Raw genomic sequence first — 22298 nt, 5'->3', positions numbered from 1 at the left:
ATACCAAATTTGGATCTTTGGATCACCGTTGAATTTGCCTTTATATTCTCATCACTAAACCACTAAACAGCTGAGTATGCAAGTGAGTATGCAGATAACAAGTTGACATATAACCACAGCCTTTTGCCGTCTCCATGAATCCTGTTGATAAACAAATCAGGAAATCACAAATTCATAACATAACGTTTGAAAACATTGATTTCATTTAAAATCCGAAATTTTAATTCTAGAATTTGAAATTCAGGATTTTAATTTCAAATCTTTTGTTTGAATATTCAAGAAATTGAAATTCAAGAAATTGAATTTCAAAATTTTGTTTTAAAATTTTTCTTAAAACTTGAAATATTTTTTTTATTTTCTCGAAAAATTGAAATATTTATTTTATTTTATTTATTTCAAGATAAATTTCCGAAATAGAATCCCCAAAAGAAAATTTTGAAAAAACTTCTTGAGGAAAAGGTCCCCGTTAAACATTTCCTAGATTTTTTTTCGTTCTAGCAAATTTTCCGAATAAACATTTTCATCCGGAAAATTTTCCGAAGTTTTCGGGAAAAAAATTACTAACAAAAAATTTCTGAGAAAAAATCCCGAGAATTGATTTTCGGGAAAAATATTTCCGAGATGTTTCTCGGGAAAAAGTTCGCGAGAAAATTTTGCGAAACAAGTTGCTCGGGAAAAAACTTGCCGAAAAATATTCTCGGGAAAATTTTTCGAGAAAAGTTTCTCGAAAAAATTCCCTGGAAAAAATTCCCAAGAAAAAATTCTCGGGAAAATTTCCCGAGAAAAGCTTCTCGAAAAAAATTTCGGGAAAACATTTCTCGGGAAAAAGTTCCTGAAAAAAATTATAGGGAAACAATTCCCGAAAAAACAATACCGAGAAATATTCTCGGGAAAATTTTCCGAGAAATGTCTCTCGAAAAAATTCCGGGGAGAAAGATTTACGAGAAAATGTTCTCCGGAAAAAATTCTCGAGAAAATATTCCGAGAAAAGTTTCTCGAAAAAAATTTCCAGGAAAAGTATTCCCAAGAAAATGTTCTCCGGAAAAAATTCCCGAGAAAATTCTAGGGAAAAAATTCCAGAGAAAAAGTTCTCGGGAAAAAAATTCCCGAAAAAAAATTCTCGGAAAAAAATTCCCGAGAAGAAGTTCTCGGTAAAAAATTTCCGAGAAATAATTCTGGGGAAAAAATTCTCGGGAAAATTTTCCGAGAAAAGCTTATCGAAAAAAATTTCCGGGAAAACATTTCTCGGGAAAAAGTTCTTGAAAAAAATTATAGGGAAACAATTTCCGAAAAAATAATACTGAAAAATATTCTCGGGAAAATTTTCCGAGAAAAGTCTCTCGAAAAAAATTCTCGGGAGAAAGATTCCCGATAAAATGTTCTCTGTAAAAAATTTCCGAGAAAAAGTTTTCGGAAAAATTTTCCGAGAAAAGTTTCTCGAAATAAATTCCCTGGGAAGAATATTCCCGAGAAAATGTTCTCCGAAAAAAATTCCCGAGAAAAAGTTTTCGGGAAAATTTTCCGAGAAAAGTTTCTCGAAAAAAATTCCCGGGAAAAATATTCTCTGGAAAAAATTCCCGAGAAAATTCTCGGGAAAAATTCCCGATAAAAAAATTCTCGGGAAAAAATTCTCGAGAAAAAATTCTCGGGAAAAATTCCCGAGAAAAAGTTGTCTGGAAAAAATTCCCGAGAAAAAATTCCCGGGAAATAATTCTCGGGAAAAATTTCCCAGATAAAAGTTTATAAAAAAAATTTCGAGAAATAATTTTCGGAAAAAAGTTTACTGAGAACAATTCTCGGAAATTTATCTGAAAAAAAAAAATTTAATAAAATTTCAGTAAAAAAATTTAATTTGAAATGACATGTATTTTGCAAGTATTGCAAATTCAAAATTTTAAACTATAATTGGGTTGTATTTGAACAAAATCCAATTCCAAATTCTTGGTATTTGCCAAATACCAAAACAGCAGATTTGATCAAATCTAGGATTTGAAATGAAATCTATGTATCCAAACGGGGCATAACAGAAATTGAATGTATATATACGGGTAAACCTGTTTTACTCGGATTTTTCATTTTAGCTTTGAATACCAATATCGGACATTTAACACTTGGCCAGGAACGCTCGGATTTGGATACTTAGGCCAAAAACATTTAATAAATTGTGACACGGACTCGGCCCGGTAAATACCCGAATAATCCGAAGCTGATATGCTTAACCCGAAATAACCTGAAATTTAGAATAAACCAATAAAATTAAAATTAAAATTTTTTAATTTGCAACATTAAAAAAAAAGTTATGCTAAATTAACATAATAAATTAAAATGTAATAAAACACAATATTACAAATGTTTTATAAAAAACCAGCCATGTATATACATATATAATATAAATATTAATTATTAAAAAAAACAACTCGGGTTCGGGTATTTCGGGTCAAACCGAAAATGACTCAATTTTCGCGAGTAAATTTTTACCCAATCCGAACTTGACCCGAAAGTAAAAAACCTCAACCCTAATTCATACTTTTACGGTTGGATTCATGGGGTATTGACCCTAAATATCATTACTTAGGGTAGAATATAGAATGACCTTGAATGTCACTTTTTAAATTGTTGGCCCCAAATGTCACTTCAAAACGGGGTTTCAGTTGAAATTTTTTAAAATAAACGAAAACACAGTTTCGTGTTAAGTTTTTCTATTACAAAACGCAACTTGAAGTCATGTTTTTTAAACGATCAGTAAACTCTGTTTTTTTTAATAAAAGAAAAACACAATTCCGTTTCATGTTTTTGTTTAAAAACGTGGTTTCAAACTGTGTTTTTTTATGAAAACGCAATTTCAGAAATTGTTTCGGTCAAAAACGCAATCTCATCTTTAGTTTATGGATATAAAAACGGGGATTCAAACTTAATTTTCCGTAAAAACGCAATTTCTAATTGAGTTTTTCTCGGGATGCAATTTTTTTGTTTATATGAAAACGGTAACCGAAACAACGTTTTTTATTTATATAAAAATGAGACTCTATTATAAAATGATATTTGGGTCCAATTATTCAAAAAATAACATTGAGGACTATTTCACGCCAAATAGTTACATTTGAGGCATTTTTTCGATGATGTCGGGGTTCTGTCATTTCTGACTTTGTCACCATAATTAGAAGTCTAAGGTTTTTACAAATATGCATGTAGCTTGTATCTTTTGTAATTATAAAAACCGTTAATTTCTTTTATTTATAATTCAAAACAAAATGTAACAGTAAATATCACATTAATCAAAATAATATTCTGGCATAGAGTAAAGTTCTATGGAGTCCACCTTTAATTGGAGTCTTCGGAGTCCATATATGTTCTGCAAGTAAAATATAGCTTAAAATATTGCAAAACATATTATTTTTCGACAAACATCACTATTCTATCAAAAATCTTGTAGATTGCATACATTTTACAAGCAGAACATTGCAAAAATATATATTCTACAAAACATGTTTAGTTTGAAGAACATAAATGTTCATGTTGCAGAACATATTGCAGAACATACATATTGTACCGTAAATATATGAGATTTGCATGATTTTGTTGAAGTTATGCTATTTGTATAACATGTTTTGCAAAATAACACGTTTTACAATATATTTTATTTGCAGAACGTAGATGGAGTCCGATGACTCCGATAAAAAGGTGGACTCCATAGAACTCATTTATATTTAATATAATATATTCGGAAGAAGAACTATAATGTAGTTCTCAACTTAACAACATTCCTAGAGTACAACTTAATCAAATAATATCTATAAATCCAAACTACTAATATAAACACTGATCAATACCGGTGCGTCAGAATTTTGTAAACTTTAACCAATACAAATGATTCATCAGAGTTGGTAAATTTTGATGCAACTTTGTCGATCCGCTTTGAGAGTCATCAGAGTTTGTAAACTCCAATTATTCTTATTAAAAAACAATTATTAATGTAAAAAATATAACAAAATTTCTCGCTCAGATCGCCTCACATTCAACTTTCGAGTCGAGGCGCGGGAAAAGGCATACGATATAACCCATTAGAAATCGGGTGAGTAACAAAAATAGCCCATTTTTAATAAGAGAATGACAAAAGTAGCCGGTTTCAAAAAAGTGGTCAATTTTAGCCGGCGAGATACGCATTCGAGAATAGGGTAATACATATTACGCATTTGTCATAAGAGTAATCTATATTATATTTATATAATTTTACTGAATACGCAAATGGGGTCGGAGTATTATATTAGTTAAGCATTCTTTGAATGCGTATTCTACTCTGATAAGCATTCATTGAATGCGTGAGCTTATTATTAGAACATTAGACTGCACTAACCATCTGACATCACATGTGATAGTTTTTAGTTTTTCACCTTTCTTTTTCTCTTTCCCCACTAGCAAAGAGTAGGGAATATTACGCAATCAATAAAAGGGTATTAAAAAGGCCATAATTGGCCAATTTTTCTAATGCGGTTAGTTTTATTAAAAAATTCTGAAAACAAGTCATATATGTCATTTTTTCTTAGAAATCCATATCTTTTAACAGTTGTACACACTACACTTGCGCGTGAACTATATAAAGTCACAAACTCTCCTTTACTAATTTAACGTGAAAACAAACCTACACTGACACTTTCAAACTAGCAAGTTTTATTCAATTTATTTATAGATTATATTAAGAAAATTACTTAAATTCAAACATAAAAATTTAAACTAACATATCATGAAAACGGGTAAAATGGTTATTTCATCACTGTAGTAACTTGCAACTGAGTCATCAAGTTAAAACAATTTTCAGTCAAATCATGAAATATTTTAAAACTTACAAATTCATCACTGCCGTCAGTTCCGTTAAAATCCCTAACGAAAAAATGACGTGACATACTCTCAAGTTCATCTCAACTTTCAATTAGGTCATTAACTTTATCTCAATTTTCAACTAGGTTATCAACTAAATTTGATATTAAAATATATTAAATTTAAAATTGAACATACTCATTTATTAGAAAAATATCATAATTTTCAGTTTAATTAATTTTTCTCCGAACAGGGCACTACACTTTAATTAAATTTAAATTTGTATAACCATTTAATTTATAATTTAATTTATACTTTATTTTTTTAATTTTTCCTGAATGTTACACTTTAATTAAATTTAAATTCGTACGTACCATTTCAATCCATATTCTTATAATCGATACAAGTGAACAAATATTTAGATATCACATTTTTTTCCGATAATTTCATTTCCTCCATAAATAATGTTGATATTTTCCGTGTGATTAAAATAGAATTAAAATATAAAATTGATAAAATATTGTACAGAATTAATCGGTACAATAAAAGAACTCCCAAAAGAAGATAGTATGCCAATAAATTCATAAAGTGAAAAACATATAAATTATTTTATTTCTCAATTCAATTTTTCTGATAGTAATAATTGGTACCAATAATTTTGATTTTTTTTTGAATGATTACAATTTAAAAAATCATATCAGTTTTTTTAAAAATATTATTTGATTTGTTATATTTTCAATATTACATTTTTTTCCCAATAAGTGACCTAATCGAAAATTAACACATAATTCAGTGATGAATTTGAAAATTTAAAAATGATGTAACATAATTTAACGGTCTCCGTTAAAGGTCAACACATTTTTAACGGCCGTACAAGTATTCTGAATTTCGGTGATGTGATTGCAAGTAATTACAATTTAATGATGCGATTGAGAGCTTTTTTAACTTGGTGACCCACTTGCAACTTGCAAGTTACTAGTGACTACAGTGACCAAATAGCCATTTTACCCTGATGAAAACTCCAACAATTAATTTTCGGCAATTCCATCAACAGCACGTGTAAAATGTGACTTAATATTATCATTTTCTAACCCAGCACACAATATTATAAATTTTATGAATTGAGCGTGATGGTAAAGGAAGTTTATCTTTTTCAAATAATGTTAAGAATCTAAAAGTCCAGTCCAGTCTACCCTCATTACAATTATATTTTTCAAGTGCACAAATTTGTAGTAAACTATTTTCAAAATGAATAAAGCATCATGGATATTACATGTTTAGCCTAGCAGATGCTCAGCACTGAAATAAAGTCTGTGTGAGGATTTAAAATTCTCTAATTGACTACAACAAAAAAAGAACAAAAGAAATCAGCTAGCTACATCAAAATTTTATTCAAAGCAAAGGGAGGGAACATTTTAGTCTTTAGACAAACCAACTTGCGAAAAAGACAATACAAGCTTCGTCACATGGCGGATATATAAGTATCGATTATTCAACTCCTGATTATGTAGTCATTAGAAACGGTTTAATTGCTTCAATTCATAAATATGAACTCTGAAAAGAAAATTCTCAAGAACAAAGTTTTTCTATTTTTCCAGAGACTTAACTGGTTCTTGTCATCATGTATATTAGTACATCAGAAGACAATCATTTGCAGTTAATTAGGTCAAGAATCCTACACCGAGAACAAAATAGATATATACGCATAAGGGTCTAATTCACAGCATTTGGGCACAAAAACAACTGTCGTCAAATTAACAAGCTACTGCATTAGATAATCCAGTCCACTGCCCAGATCGATTCTACCTAAAAGCATCCTTTATAACAAGTTCACATGAGAGTCTAGACAAAATAAAATATTAACTGGCTTTCACAAAGTGGTTTGACAGTAGCTTCGCAATCTCAAGAAACTTAACCTGAACTTTTCCATCGAATATAGTCTTCAACTTTTCATCACAAAAGATCACTTTTTTGTCAGCTGGGTTCTGCAGGAAATAAGTACAGTAATTATTCAAAGAGGCAACAATAGTGTAAGCCAATTACCAAAACCAGCACATCTGGTAGCCCACAACATAAGCATGACAACTCACAACCCCATATTCAAAATATTTCCCAACACAAAGATGATGTTTCTCAAACACTGTTTCTTTTGGCATTTCAAAGACTGTATCTATATATATATATAGGCAAGTGCTCAAATACAAACCAATATTAGAATACAAACTACAAACCAATAAGAGTCACATGTTTAATCCCTTTCTCTTTCTTCCATGTGCATTATGTATTATTTCCCCTTCGTTTTTTATTTGACTTTTCCCGTTAATCGGTTAACTTTTTTTAAAAAAATTTGTTACCATATTTTTCTCCATCTCCCACTCATCAATTTGCATAGCATATTTGCTATATTTTGACGAGAAATCAGTATTTAAGATTAAATGAATCACTAAGCTGAAATCAGTACTATTTCAGGAATCAGTAGATTTTAGTGATTCTCGTAGGCATAATTACTGATTTATCGCCGAAATATATCAAATATGGTATTCATACTGATTGTTGGAGGATGTAGAAAAATACAGTGAAGTTAGATTTTAAAAAGAATTCACCAATTAACGGAAAAATTCAATTAAAAATAGAGGGAATAAGGTGGAGTTGTGTGTGAGATGGTGTAATTTGTAGTTTGTATTTTAATTTAGTTTGTATTGGAGTAAGACTATATATATATATATATACCAATTCAATATCTTTTATACAGGTAACAATAATGGTGAGGTGAAAAATTTAAAGAGCAAACTAACATGTATCATAAATGAACATGTACAATAAACTTAGATATTGATTAGAAAATGGAATAAAGTCCGAAAGAAAACGTGCTCCGAAAACTGCCAGAAAACCATATCAATAAAAATAAAGGTTCAACAAATCAAGACATCTAAGGGGTAATGACTATGATCAACTATTTCACAATTTATTTGCAGATGGCACTCTTAACAAACTATCCACATGCAAGAGCGAACCAGAAGTTTGTATTCCCTCAAAAGACAATTATCTTAATAGCTTCAATGCAATCCACTGACTAAACTTGACAAAAAAAGTTGCACACGATCAACCACTATGGAATATAAACCCTAACTGTACCTCAAGAAAGAGCAAAAACTAGGCAAAATTTCATATACAAACACCACATCAACCATGTAATTGTACCAATAATCATCAGCAGAGTTTCATCACGTTATAATAAAAAAATTCCTCCACACTTACTCACACTTACTTTTCAGTTTCACTAATAATCTAGTATAATATCCTACAAAATCGTCTCTTAAATCCATCAATTAATTAATATACGAACAGCGTATAGCACATTAATCATCTAATTTTACTTCCAATCATCAACAGAGTTTCATAATATTTTGGTTTCACGTTCTCTCACACATCAATATAACACTCCGTATATATCTAATCAGTGCATATAATTAATAATTGTACTCATTATTGACAAAGTTCAATCATAGCATGATCTTACCTTTTTCATTCTATACATTTTCAACAAATAAATATAATATATAATACAATCACCCCATAAATCCATAATTCAATCGCTGTACCGCAGATAAAGAGGTCTCCGACGCGACTCTCCCGGTAAGAACCACTTTTTCAATTTTGTCCGGGTTCGGTCAGGAGGGACGAAAGAAAGTAGATGGTACATTTTTACACTTACAACATCAAATAATTTAGAATTTAGACCTAAAATTCGGAATATTCTATAGATTCGTTTATTTTATAGATTTTATCCACATCAAGCATCTAATCATTTCGGCTTTTCTCATCAACAATAAAACGTAATACACACACAATCAGTACATATACTAATCAACACAATCGCCTCTATTTCCACAAAACGTCAAATTAAAACTCTACCTGAAGATTATGAAGCTTAACATACAACACATTAAGCATTGAATTAGACTTATAATTATCGTCATACTAGGATTATCATAATCATTCTAGCACAACACATATCTAATACATATATAATTAACTTCACAATCGCCTTTTCAACACATAACAATATACAGCAGAACACATAAAGCATTTACATATTTTTATCACACAACGACAACAAATTCTAACATGATGCATACCTACCGAAAACATATAAGAAGCTACACAATCATCTCGTAAACTCGTAAAACACTAAATAAATAAACAATGCATAAAAAATTAACCATATACTTACACTCCAAATAACAAACACACACACACACTAAATAAACACAATATTCTACAACAAATAAACACAATATTGCATAATAAGCTATACAATCATCTCGTAAACTTGAAAAACATTCGAAAAACAAAAAATACACAACAAATTAAACAGCAAACTACACTCCTAATCACACAATTAGGACAAATAAAACACGAAAATCACTCAATCGCCTCGTAAACTCAAAAATAATCAAATTAAAAAACTACCTGAAGATTATTAGCCTTAATATGCTGCCAAACTTTCTTCACAGCTTCAGTGCGAGACGATTCAGGAGCTCCGATAAACTCGGAAAGCACCGGCGAGATCGGCATCGGTTTTAGTATACCGGTAAGCTTCTTCGGACCGGTCGAGGCTTTCACGGCGGTTTTTTTCACGGTCTTTTTGACGGCGGTTTTTTTGACGGAGGCGGTTGTGTCGGCGACGGCGGACTTAGCGGCGGCCATAACAGCACTGTATGAGCGTGTGAAAACCCTAGGGAGTGACGTCATTGTTGATGAATTGATTGAAACGTTGAGTTTGTGTGTGTTTTTATAAACCCTAGAAAATATATTTAGAATGAGAGTGAGAGAGAGGGAAAGGGAAATTAAAGGGAGAGAAAGGGGGTGGGTTTGGGCTTTTTAAGTTTGGGCCTGGGAAAGAGCTGCAATATTTCATGTTCGTTTGGAATTTTTTTTTCAAAAAGTACTTAAACTATCTCGTACTAACTATTATTTTGAAAAATTTGAAAAATGCTGCTTTTCAGAAATCATTACAAAATGCTTAATTGCCGTTATATTATTGATTATTATCTTATTAATCATATGAGACTTTCATGTATACATATGAGTTTCACTAATAACAATCATGTTATATGTCATTTTAAAATAGTTTACATAATACTGTGTGTTATTTTCGTATATCAATTTTATGCAATTTTTATGATAGCTATCATTCTCGGACACTAATTCTATTAGGTTGTCTTCACTTGGATGGAATGGAATGAGGAGATAATGAAATGAAATTTGTACTATTTTTTTGGGGAAATTGGATGAATTATTTATAATTTTCATTCTTTTCCAAACAATTTAAACTAAACTTTTGACCCATGTGTTTTGGAGGGAATGATCCATTCTCTTTTCTCATCATTTTCCATACAATATTTATCATGAAAAAATTTTACTCACTCATTTTCATTTACTATATTCTCATACATACTCTCTTTTTTCATATATTTTGCTTGTAATTTTCATTCCATTCATTCTCCCTGATGGTACACACCCTTAGTTCTGTCTTAGTTGATGATGATAAAGAATCACAAACCAATTAATTAATTTTATCAAATCTTAATTATTGCATCTTCTTTTTTGAAAGATTTTTTTTTCATTTATAATGATTTGTGATTCTAAGGATACATCTTAGTAGTTCCAACATTCACACTGACTTAATTAATTCTATCTCAGTAGTTCTCAACTTAACAACATTCCTAGAGTACAACTTGATCAAATAATATCTATAAATTCAAACTACTAATATAAAGTTACATTTAAAACAAATTTCAGTCATGTGCCTTTATAAAGTTGACAACATCTGGGTACAAAACATCTTTAGCAGTCATTGCATTGATAAAATCATAATGAGCATAATTATCTACATAAATTTCATGAATGTTCCTATGAGACCTCAAAATGGAAAGAGTTCTTTGCACATCTTTTGGATCAGCAAGTGCATCTAAACCTCCATGACAGAACAGCAAGGGGAAATCCTTTGGTATGCTTGTTTGTATATCATAAACTGGAGCTTCTGGAACTCCGTAATGTTCCCGATTCGTGGCTGGATTCCCGTAATCGTATTTAGAAAATATTCCGGTTCTGATATCTACATGTACAAAAACATTTCATCGTGTTTAACCAAATGATAGCTTTTATAATTAATAACATTTATTAATAAGCGAAACTCCTTCTTTATGTACATTTTAAATGTTTGAATAACAGAACATACTCTGAGACAAATGCGTCAAGGTCTTGATAGAAGCAGCTTCGGGCCAGTTATGCAGGTACAGGTTAACCGTAGAGGCATTCATACAACAGTTAGGGCCTAAGTAAGAACATCATAGACAATATTCGAATGAGCATCTGTAATGAAATTACCTAAGGATGCCGAGGACTACAAATAGTATCTCGAATGTTACTATAGACTGTTTTTATGTTTGTGTTTGAATTTTTGCGAAAGCACATAGATTGAAGTACATATGTTTACCTGAGAATTTTGAAAAGACCTCCCAACAATTTATCCCCGGAACATTACAGAAAGCATAAGTAATGGCGCTTAGCGGTTGTCTGTAGAAAATGATCATAAGCTTCATTTAATTTCTATTACTTATATTAAGAAGAATGTACACTTACGACTTATAAGTCAATAAGCCACTTATATACTGGTGGCCAAACAGGCCAAAAACAGAGGTTCATAATAGTAGTGTGTTCTTACACTTTAAGATCGACAAATGGGATCCCAAATGTTCCAGCAATCTGTTAAACCAACATAGATATATATATTAGGAACAATTTGATAATAATTTCACTGATTTAATTTTTACAGATCTTTATTACATTTTCTTCCAGTCATCTAACAATCTAGTCTTGACATCAACTTTGTAAAATGAAAAACAGAGAAGATTGATATGAAAAAAATAAATGATTTAATTGTCTAAACCATACCTCACCAATATAGGCTTTGGCCGAAATAACAACAAAATGAGCTCTTATGTGGTTCAAGAAAGCTATGGGGCTTAAGAGTGTCGCTGTTTTCACTTTCTCTTCTACTTTCCATTCAGAGAAAGCTGCAAAAAATTGCGTAGTTCCCTGCCAATATACAATAAATACATTAACATACGCACACACACATATCACAAACTATGGTGTGCAGGGGTGGAAGGGGAGGGGGAGATCATGGGAGGTTGAAGCCCCGGCTGACCTCGTCAAATAAAGTTAAACAATTTTTTTTAGTCCCAGTTATCTTGAAAAGTGAAGTGAATATTTTAGTCATACATTTAACCCGCAGGTCTTTTAAGATCCTGGTTCCGCCACTGTGCAACTAGGTAACGAAGTTGTCAAGGGTGCATGTCGGTAAAAATAAGAGAAGTTTAGGAAAATTCTAGATGCTTACCAGGGAATGACCTATAAAGTGGACCTTTTGGCCTGTATGTTGATTCACAAAATCAATAAAAGCGGGTAAATCATATTTTCCCATCTCAGAGACTGTAAAGTCCCAATAATCATCCTGTCAATTCATAAAAACATTCAGCGGAAGATGGTAGATATTTATAGAAGATAGTATAATATTTTTAAAATTTTCTAATTACTTTACCGAGGAAGAAATGTTTTCTGAGACGTGTTTTCTGCTGTATCGAGTGCCTCTGGTATTACCTAGCCACACATCAAAACCAGCCTCAACCAAGATTAATGGTAAGGCTTGATCAGCATGGCTTACTGTAAACCAATTTGCTGCATCCTGCAATGTACATAAACAAGTATGTGCAGTATGTTCTTAATTTGATCCCAATTTTCAGTAACAAACAATGCTGCATTAGAATAAAATGAGAATAGTACCACTAGTATTCCATGTTGAAGATAAACAGGTGGTTTGTTTCTTCTACCAGGGTAGTTAATTCGGCCTTCAGGAAATCTATGCATCCTTAGCACATACCCATCATCGGTTATCACCTAAAACATATGAAAAAAACATTAATTGATTAGTAAACAATGCACATCTTCACTCAACGTTTCACTATAAGTAATTGATGCTTCGGACTCCAAGGTACTACGTTAGGTAACCAGCTCATCTAAAATTTTAATACGAGTAAGGATTGCCAGGATCTTATTGTAATATTCTAACAATTACGTAATTTACACAAATAAATAGGGTGATATTAAAAATAAGTTACTTACATTATAATCTTCACATTTGTAACCTTTGGTGAGGGAATCATCAAAACAAATAGTACTAAGGTCTGGAGGATATTTAGAGTGATTACTATGACCAATATTATGCTGGCTATGTACTAAAACACCTACTTTAAATAACACAGCACACATCAACAAGCCATACACAGCCATTTACAGAATCAAAAAAGGATTTATACATGCATAATAACAGATATAGAGTGTGTGCTACACTGCTATGTTACATGTAACATAAATCAGTACTGTGAATTTGCGAAAATTGATGATGAAGGTTTGATAGTAACTTATATTATATACGTAAACAATCATGCACGCGAATCGAATGAATTCTTAGTGATGTTGAAGTTAGTAACAAGTAAGAATGTGTTTTGAAGGCATAGAGATTATAGTGTTGTGTATGGAAACATCAAACACCTCATCTGCAGACATAATAGTCCCAGAAGATATGATTGTGTGCATGCATTTTAGCATTATAATGCTCCGTCTCCAAACAATCCTATCTAATGTCATGTCGCGCGACCCCGGAGAGTAGAGGCCTTAATGTCCAACTTAATTAAATTTAAATTTGAGATCAAATATGATGAAATTTGTAACAACTATACATTACACATTTTTACAATTTCATTCATAATTACTATCCTATCCTAGTGCCTTTTGGTGATATGGTGTGTGATGATTTGATCTTTGTATCAAGTGTTAAAAATTAATGTAACTTTTTTTGAGTCATTATATCTTGGTTGAATAAGTTGATTACAAGATTGATTTCTTAAATGTTAAAGCCCCAAATCCATATTCATATCATATTTTAGGTGTAATTGATCCTTTCAAGTAATATATAAGATGTGTTCGGATGTTTATCTGCCATCTTAAGGGGGTTACGTAATATGAAGCACTTGCTGCATTTAATAAAATTACAATTTTTACACTTAACTAATCAAACAAGATTATCGAAATAAACCTCCTTATATAAGAATGTCCACTGTTAAACTAAACAGAAATTTTAGCCTGACATATAACTTAAACTAGACTTTATCAAGTACAACTTAGTTCATAAAAATTACACTTAAAATATCTACTATTAATTAAATCTCTTCATAAATTTGACAACATCTGGGTACACAACATCTTTAGCAGTCATTGCATTGATGAAATCAAAATGAGAATACTCCTCTATAAATAAATTATGTATATTATGATCCTTCAGTTCTGATCGAACTCTACTCACATCTGCCGGAGAAGCAAGTTGATCTTTACCTCCAGAGCATATAAGCAAGGGAAATGTGTTCGGGATTTTTTGTAAATCGTAAATGGGTGCTTCTGGAACTCCGTAATGTTCCAAATTAGTAGCCGGATTACCATAATCATATTTAGCGAAAACTCCGGTTCTACAACCTACTCGCAGAAAATTAAAAAAAAAAGATTAAAGTATATATGATTAGTGTTAATTAATCACATTCAATAACTGAAGACTGCAGTATAAAATATGCATCTATACTTGCAGAGCATGATGGTTATATAAATCGACTAATTTTTCAAAATTACTGATGAATCGGCCAAAAAATATTTTACAGACTCGATAAATCGCTGAATCATTCTATTTTTTAAAAATTATCGATAAATCACAAATCGGCAACTCAACTGATTACTTCCGATTTCCGAAATCTGTAATCGTCTTGTGGAGCAGTATTGTAGTGAACTTACTTTGAGCCAGCTGTGCAAAAGTTTTCATTGAACTTGGTTGCGGCATATTTTTCAAGAAAAGGTTAATGGCCGAAGCATTCAAACAGCAATTAGGACCTTACAATGTAATTAAGAAAGTTATAAATGCATTAGTTAAAATATTTTGATTTTGATGATTTACAAAGGATGAAAATGACCTAAAAATTACAAACAAAAAATTAGCAGAGATAGGGTCTATTAGAAGAGTCCACCAATTTACTCCAGGAGTGTTACAGAGAGCGTATTCAATGGCGCCAAGCGGTGGCCTATTCAATTTGATCAGCGGAATTCATTAATTCTCTGTAATTATAATTAAGTGAAATATGTTTCAGAATGATGAAACCGTAACTCTCAGATGCCAGGGAAATGAAAAATTGTTATAATATCTTTTCAGAGTTTTCGAGATGAGCAAAAATTTAAGATTAAATTTCAACTATTGTTTTAGGACTTGTTGGAGCTCAGTTTGTTGTTAATGGTTTTCGAATTTAACGGGATATTCAGGTTTGATCAATCTCTGTATGGATGGCTTACTGATCACAAGGAAGAGGTTACAGTAATGACTAGTTCTTACGTTTTTAGATCCAGATGTGTTATCCTGAATGATGCAGAAATCTGCGGAAAATATCAGAGTAACTCTTATTTCAATGTTGATGAAATTAATAACATATACTCACTCCGTCCTAATTAGTTGTATCTTGATGGTAGAATGACCAAAGTTGACCAAAGTTTGACTTAATATTTCGAACATGTTCATTATTGTAAATATTCAATCAAAATTGCATAGTGTCATAATCAAGCATATTGATCAAGCTGCTCATATCTTAGTTTTTAAAAACAGAAGTTCCTATTAGAAAACAAACAATCTTGAGAATTTTTAAAGTTTAATATTATAAATAAAAAAAAAATCTAATACAATTATGTGTTGGAATTTAGTTAGGTATCAACCTTATTAATAAACTTTACTATATGTTTCTATGGAGGTTAAATATAAACTATCATTTCGATAAATTACAGCGTTGTGGTCGAACTTTACTAGTTTACTACTTTGGTTGGTGGCCACCGCCAGTGGCCTTCGTTTCAAATTTGCAATATAGCGGCTAAACATTATGACGAAAAGCTAGAGTCCATCATCTTCATAGGGCTGAAATTAGATGAAAAGAATACATACCTCAGCGATGTAGGCGTGAGCTCCGATGGAAGATAGGAGATTAGTAACGTGATTCAAGTAAATAATTGGGCACAGAAGTGTTGCAGATTTCACCATCTCTTCTGTATTCCACTCGAGGGCTGCCACCGCAAGCGTAGTACTCCCCTTGCAATTCACAAAAGCATAAATGTTTAGATGTTGAGTAACAAATTCATCTAAAACCTAACGATGTTAGAGAAAAACCCTAATAGGATCATATAATTAACACTCTCCCTCACTCGAGGGTCGAGCCCATTTATGGGTCGAAGAGTGGAACACCTGGGATTGCAGAGAGTCGAACTTGAGTCCTCTCCCGCCTAAGCTGTGATAATATGTTGAGTAAACAACTAATCTAAAACTTTAAGGTGTTAAAGAAGGCCCCAATAGGATCATATAGTTAACATCAGACAGAATGCATCTAATTGATATATTAAGAGCTAGCTGCATTAGTAACTGAATCTAGGTACTTGTAGTGGAATGACATTCTTACCAAGGAGTGGCCCGCATAATGAACCTTCTGGCCAGTTTGTTCGTACACGAATCTAATTGAAGCTTGTAGATCATACTTCCCCAGCTCATCGGATGAGAAGTCCCAGTACTCATTCTGTCCATTCAATGCAGTGTCAGTTATTTTATATACCGGGATTTATAAATTTTTATTTTCTCAGATTACGATATCTGGTTATGATAGCTATTGGTGGTCTATTGTTGATAGTCGGTGATGGTGGTAGGAGGACAGTGTGATGACATGTGATAAAATGAGGTTTATAGTGGTGGTAAGTAATCGATGAAGAGCATAACGAAAAATGGCGGTGATATGCGGTCTGCGTGGCCGTTAACAATGATTGTGGCAAAGCGGTGATTTCCTTAAATAGTCATTAATAGTGATCGAGAATTGATTTGGTACTTTTTTTTGTTTAAATATCAAAGTGGTCACTCTACTGAAGGTCATATATCAATTTAATCATCAAATTTAACGGGATATCATTTGGATCACTAAAGTAATAAAAAGTATCAAACAGATACCTGAAAATATGTGCTCGAGAATTAAAATTTATTTTATGGAGTTCTAAACATTTTTTTTAAAATCTTATTACAACCAAATGAAAAGTTATGAATTCATAGTATATTAGATGTTTTTTTGAGATTTTTAAAATTTTATCTACTAATTATTTTTATTTAAATAAAGCAAATGACTACAATATTAGAAATAAATAGTAGATAAATTTTAAAAAATCTAATTATATTATAGAAAATACTAGAATTCATACATTTTCATTTGGTTGTAATAGGATTCAAGAAAAATATATAGAACTCCATAAAATAAATTTTAATTCGCGTACACATATTTTGAGGTATATGTATGATATTTATTATGACTTTGATGATTCAAATGATATCACGTTAACTTTGATGATTAAACTGATATATGGCGTTCAGTTGAGTTACCACTTTGATATTTAACCCTTTTTTTTTGTCGAAAAAATTGATCTCATACTGGTTTCTAGTTTCTCGGCTAATATGGTAGAGTCTGATCAGCATGACTGTGTGAAAACCAAAGCATTCCATCCTGCATATTTACTTAATCGTAATCAGTAATCACTATAAATTAAATAGAATAACTAATAAAAACTTAGGGTCTTTTTGCATGATACCGATGAGTGTTTGTCGACCCCATTTATAAGTAGAATTTACAACTTATAAACTAATAAGTTGAATATTAGCAACGACGTACTTTTTCTCAACTCTTATTTTGATTTTTCATTTTTTAGTAATTTTAATTTTAAAATATATGTTTATAAATATTATATTAATTCAAAACTCATGAATTAAAATAATTATATTTTAAAAAAAATATTTATTTTAGTTCATTTAAGTAAAAATAATTATGACTTTCAAGTAAAATTATCTAAACACTTTATATAACTTATAATTTTTAATCTACTTATCACTTATAAGTCACTTATTCATTTTAAGTCATAAGTTACTTAATTTAAGTTTACCCCAACAGACACTTATTCTATATTAAAAGATTAACGGTTTTTCTATTGTGTGCCCGGACACATGATTGGTAGAGTTTTTGCGAATGCAGGGGTCATCACTATAAAAAAAAAGAACAAATCAAAATGTATTAAACTTATAATTTTCCTCACTTATCATGTGCTCATTGGCACGTAATAGAAAATAAAAACGACATATTAATCTATTTTTCTATTAGTCCATGTTGAAGGTAAACCGGAGGTTTTCTATTTCTCCCGCGGTGGCTGAATAGACCTTGCGGAAACCTTTCTAATCTTAATATGTATCCATCATCTGTTATCACCTGCATCAGAAAAACTGGAACATATTTAAAAAATATAACTGAGTACATTGATGATTTGTTATATACTTGAAATAATTAACCACGTCTCTCATGAGTTTAAATACACAATTGAGTTGATTAAAAAGAGATCATAATATGTACAATGTACATGATGTATGGCTTTATATTGATTTACTTACATCATAGTCCTGGCATTTGTAACCTCTGGTGAGGGACTCATCTGAGCAGATACTAGTCTGGTCCGGTGAATGTGCAGAGTTATCGAATATTAGCTGGCTGCTTACCAAGAGGCGTAAATTTGAGAAAATGGCACCGATCAACAAGCAATACAGAGTCATTTTTTTTTATAATTAATTAACTAAAACGGTGTTTGTTCATGCATTCAAATGTATATATACAATGTGTATGATCTTCGACTACGAGGGTTCTAATTAAGCACACAAATGGAATGATTCGTAAGGGTATCTAAGCACACTAATTGAATGAACTCATGTTTAATGTTGTCGTAAAAAGCTACATGTTAAATATACCAATGCATCTCATCTACAGATGTTCAAAAAATCCGAACCCCGAAATCCGATCCGATCCGAAAAAAGTCCGAAAAACTCAATCCGGAAAAAAGCTCAGCCCGGTTCGGCTCGGCCCGCGGGCCTTAAATGAACCTTATTTATTCTCGAAAATCCAGCCAGGCCCGAAGCCTGAAAAGCTCGGATTTAAAAAAGCCCGGGTAAAAGCCCGGTTCGGCCCGGATAAAAACCCGGGTTTTTTAAAAGCCCGATTAAAAACCCGATTTTTTTATAAAAGTTTAAAAATATACAACACTTTTTATGATTTTTAAAATATTATATTATAATATTAGAAGTAATTAAGGTATATATGATTATTTATATATTATATTAAAAAATAATTATTTATTTCGATATCTAAACTACTCTTTCTGATATATTAAGATATTATTTTTCCTGGTATTTAAACTACTCATAATTCGAGTTATAAAATATTAAATTATTTTTTTAATATATAAATAAAAAGCACGGATAAAACCCGGTTCGGCTCGATCCGGCCCGCGGGCCTAAAACGGGCCTCCTATTTCTTAGGAAACCCGGCCCGGTCCGGTCCGATTTTTAAAAAAGCCCGGCCCGATCCGTTTTCAAAAAAACCGGGCTTTTTAAAGATCTGATAAAACTCGGTCCAATAGATTTTTGTGTATCTCTCATCTCATCTGCACCGAAGAACAGTAGTTATATCGTAATACTGATAGAGCACAAATGAAATTTGTTAAATGGTTATATTAAAAGTTATAGGAAAAGTATAAAAGACTCGGTAAGCATGTTATACAGATGTGATGCAAAAAGTGCGTATTGCGTCCGTTGAAACAGATCATTTGTACGGTTTCTCACGTGTGTTTCATATGCTAAAGAACTCATGCGTCAGTTGAAAATTTATTTGGAAATGTTTTATGTGTCGTTTCTTTGATTGACACAAGAATTAGTAAAACTCAATTCAGCGAGTGTTGATTAAGGGAGAGAATGTTGAATATAAATCTAACTTGAAAATTATTTCACTACAACAAAACTAGGTAAAAAAACAAGGTCTTTACCGACCGAATAATTTCAACCAAAAATGATAGGTAGGAGATAACAACATAAGTGATTTGTTTTAGCGGCCAAAATAGTGATCATTTTTATGTGACCGACTTCGGACGGTTATAAGTTTCTGGACCCACTTTTGGTCAAATAGTGAAATCAAATACCACTTGAGGAGTAATTTTCGACCACATTATACTAAGTGGTAGGTTATAAGACGATACTGATTATCTGATTTTATGGGACAACTTTTTTTGTAGTGTTTCTTAAATGGTTGAATTATTTTTGGTTGATTTTTTTTCCTGATATGAATCAACAGCTGCAATTTTATTTTGAATGAACTCAAGTTGTTGGGTAGTATTAAGAGTTTTAGTTCCTAGTTTGTTGGATGAAGACTTATTACCCAGTATATGCTTGTTATTGTATATATATTTTTTCTATCTTGAATAAGAACACTGTTTACACCAAAAACAAAAATAATAATCAGTCGTGAATAAAAAGACTAGTTCAAAAGCGCTTCTTCTTTTGTGTCATACTTATATACATGGGATATATGTAAATAGGGAAAAATTTCACAGCCACGGTTGGCTCCACGTGGCTGGGAGCCAACAGAAAAGGCTTCCGCAATGAAACAATGCGGAAGACATCCGCTATGATACATTGCGGAAGCTTCCGCAATGAAACAATGCGAAAGACATCCGCTATGATACATTGTGGAAGCTGCATTGATACAATGCGGAAGCGTTTTGTTTTTTTTTTAATTTTTTATTAAAATAATATGTGCTTTAAATGTGTTTCTGATTTAAATATATTTATAATTTAAAACAAATATAATATTTATATGATGGTAAGTAAGGGAAGTGGTTCTTTTTTTTTTAAAATTTTGTTCGATGTTTAATTCAATATAAATCTCTTTCTTAAATTTTATTAAGTACTTTATTTAAAAAAAAATAAAGATCAAACATAAGACTATAAATTCAAATTTATTTATCATCAAATTTAATAATGAAGATTTAAGTGTTGAAGATAACATTAAACATTCAATATTAGAAATTTCAAATTAAATGATATAACTTACTTATAGACATTGTACTCCATTCATACTTATCAAGTGCTTAATATATTTTCTCAACAAAATAATATTTATTTATTTTTTCACATACCTATATATTATAAAAAACAAATTAAAATTAAGTATTATATATTTAGACATTTTTTAAAATATTTAATGTATTTTTTTCATCAAAAAAGGCAAAATATACAATAATAATAATTACAAAAAAAATTAATTTTTTGATATAAAAAAATTATGTAATATTGAAAAGTAACATGAATGTTATTATGAATTTTAAAATTTTTTTACTAATTATTTTCTTCACAATAAAAAAAATCAAAAAATAAACAATTATCAAAACTGCTTCCGCAATGAACCATAGCGTAAGCTTTTGCATCATTGCGGAAGGAATTAATGTTTTGACAGTTTCTGCGCGTTTTAGCGTGTGGGTTGGCTGAAGCATTAAATACACCTTCCGCAATAATTCATTGCGGAAGTGTGCATTAAATTTGTCTTACCAACTTCGTTTTTTTGCTTTGTAAACCCAATTTCACCATTTTTCTCTATCATTTTTCAGTTTGGAGCCAAAAAGAGGTTAGTTTTTCTTTACTATTTTTAATGGCATCTCATTTATTTAATTATTCAAGTTCATCTAGTGAGCCAAAATTCTTAATGAGGTTAAAGCCGACTACAAGACCGAATATAAGGAAAGGAGATTGATATTTAATTCCGCCTTGAAAAATCATGCTTCTTCTATTTACACAAAAAGAAATGTTTAGGCAATTATTCTAATCATATATTGTCATTTTCATTAGCCCCAATTAAACAAGTATTTAAACAAATATATATTTAAATACTAAGAAATATCCTTAATTGAAATTATTAATTCAAATTAACCTAATAATTATTCATAACTATTCCAAACCATTTATCATTAGTTTTAAATATTAACATAATTATTCGAATGAAATTCACAACTCAAAATTAAACCTAAATTCATTTCTTAACTAATTTATTTCAAATTAAAAAATTAAAATGACCTAATCCTTATTTCAAATTATTACTTTAAATTCAAATTAATTATTCTAATCATATTTAGTCATTCTAATTAGCCCAAATAAACAAGTATGCCTAACTCATATATCTAAATACTAAAAGCATGCCTAATCACCCATAATTATCCCAAATCATCTATCATTAATACTAAATTTAATCTAATAATTCAAATTAATATGTATATAATTAACCTAATTATTCGAATGAAATTCACAACTCAAAATTAAACCTAAACTAACTTCTCAACTAGTTTATTTGAATTAAAAAATTAAAATGACCTAATTAATCCTAACCATAATTATTATAAAATCCAAAATTCAACCTAAATTCGAATTAAATCACCACAAATAATGT

At 30.8% G+C, this 22298-nt stretch overlaps 2 protein-coding genes across 4 annotated transcripts; both read right to left on the bottom strand.

Moving 5' to 3' along the window:
• Nucleotides 1–6513: 6513 nt before the first annotated feature.
• LOC141670615 (upstream activation factor subunit UAF30-like) lies at nucleotides 6514–9649 on the bottom strand. Its single transcript, XM_074476549.1, has 2 exons — nucleotides 9289–9649; nucleotides 6514–6800 (listed from the first exon to the last, which is right to left on the bottom strand). Exons 1-2 carry the CDS (start codon nucleotides 9568–9570, stop codon nucleotides 6675–6677), a joined length of 408 nt encoding a protein of 135 aa, XP_074332650.1. The 5' UTR covers nucleotides 9571–9649; the 3' UTR covers nucleotides 6514–6674.
• A 911-nt stretch (nucleotides 9650–10560) lies between these two features.
• Nucleotides 10561–16749, bottom strand: LOC141670879 (triacylglycerol lipase 2-like). 3 transcript variants are annotated; one of them, XM_074476924.1, is made up of 11 exons: nucleotides 16416–16749; nucleotides 15908–16051; nucleotides 14275–14412; nucleotides 12667–12780; nucleotides 12425–12568; nucleotides 12224–12337; nucleotides 11776–11919; nucleotides 11546–11586; nucleotides 11318–11397; nucleotides 11060–11155; nucleotides 10561–10936 (listed from the first exon to the last, which is right to left on the bottom strand). In XM_074476924.1, exons 2-11 carry the CDS (start codon nucleotides 16001–16003, stop codon nucleotides 10617–10619), a joined length of 1287 nt encoding a protein of 428 aa, XP_074333025.1. In that variant the 5' UTR covers nucleotides 16004–16051; nucleotides 16416–16749; the 3' UTR covers nucleotides 10561–10616. The 3 variants fall into 3 exon arrangements, with proteins under 3 accessions (XP_074333025.1, XP_074333027.1, XP_074333028.1); XM_074476926.1 differs by lacking the exon at nucleotides 16416–16749 and adding an exon at nucleotides 14722–15039 and having other exon boundaries at nucleotides 14246–14412; nucleotides 15908–16029; XM_074476927.1 differs by lacking the exons at nucleotides 14275–14412; nucleotides 15908–16051; nucleotides 16416–16749 and adding an exon at nucleotides 13006–13299.
• Nucleotides 16750–22298: the final 5549 nt, after the last annotated feature.

Source organism: Apium graveolens, chromosome 7 (assembly GCF_009905375.1).
Source record: "Apium graveolens cultivar Ventura chromosome 7, ASM990537v1, whole genome shotgun sequence".
Taxonomy (NCBI): Eukaryota; Viridiplantae; Streptophyta; class Magnoliopsida; order Apiales; family Apiaceae; genus Apium; species Apium graveolens.
The sequence above is the reverse complement of the archived record's forward strand: the minus strand, read 5'-3'. Positions and strand labels throughout refer to the sequence as shown.

Excerpts from the sequence above, each read along its gene's own strand:
- LOC141670615 (XM_074476549.1), bottom strand. The coding sequence starts at position 9,570 with ATGACGTCACTCCCTAGGGTTTTCACACGCTCATACAGTGCTGTTATG. Across the intron at positions 6,801-9,288 it reads TTAAGGCTAATAATCTTCAG|AACCCAGCTGACAAAAAAGT; the intron begins GTAGTTTTTTAA and ends TATTTCCTGCAG.
- LOC141670879 (XM_074476924.1), bottom strand. The coding sequence starts at position 16,003 with ATGGTGAAATCTGCAACACTTCTGTGCCCAATTATTTACTTGAATCAC. Across the intron at positions 12,781-14,274 it reads CTTGCTTATATGCTCTGGAG|GTGATAACCGATGATGGGTA; the intron begins GTAAAGATCAAC and ends CATATGTTTTAG. Across the intron at positions 11,398-11,545 it reads CCATTTGTCGATCTTAAAGT|ACAACCGCTAAGCGCCATTA; the intron begins GTAAGAACACAC and ends CATTTTCTACAG.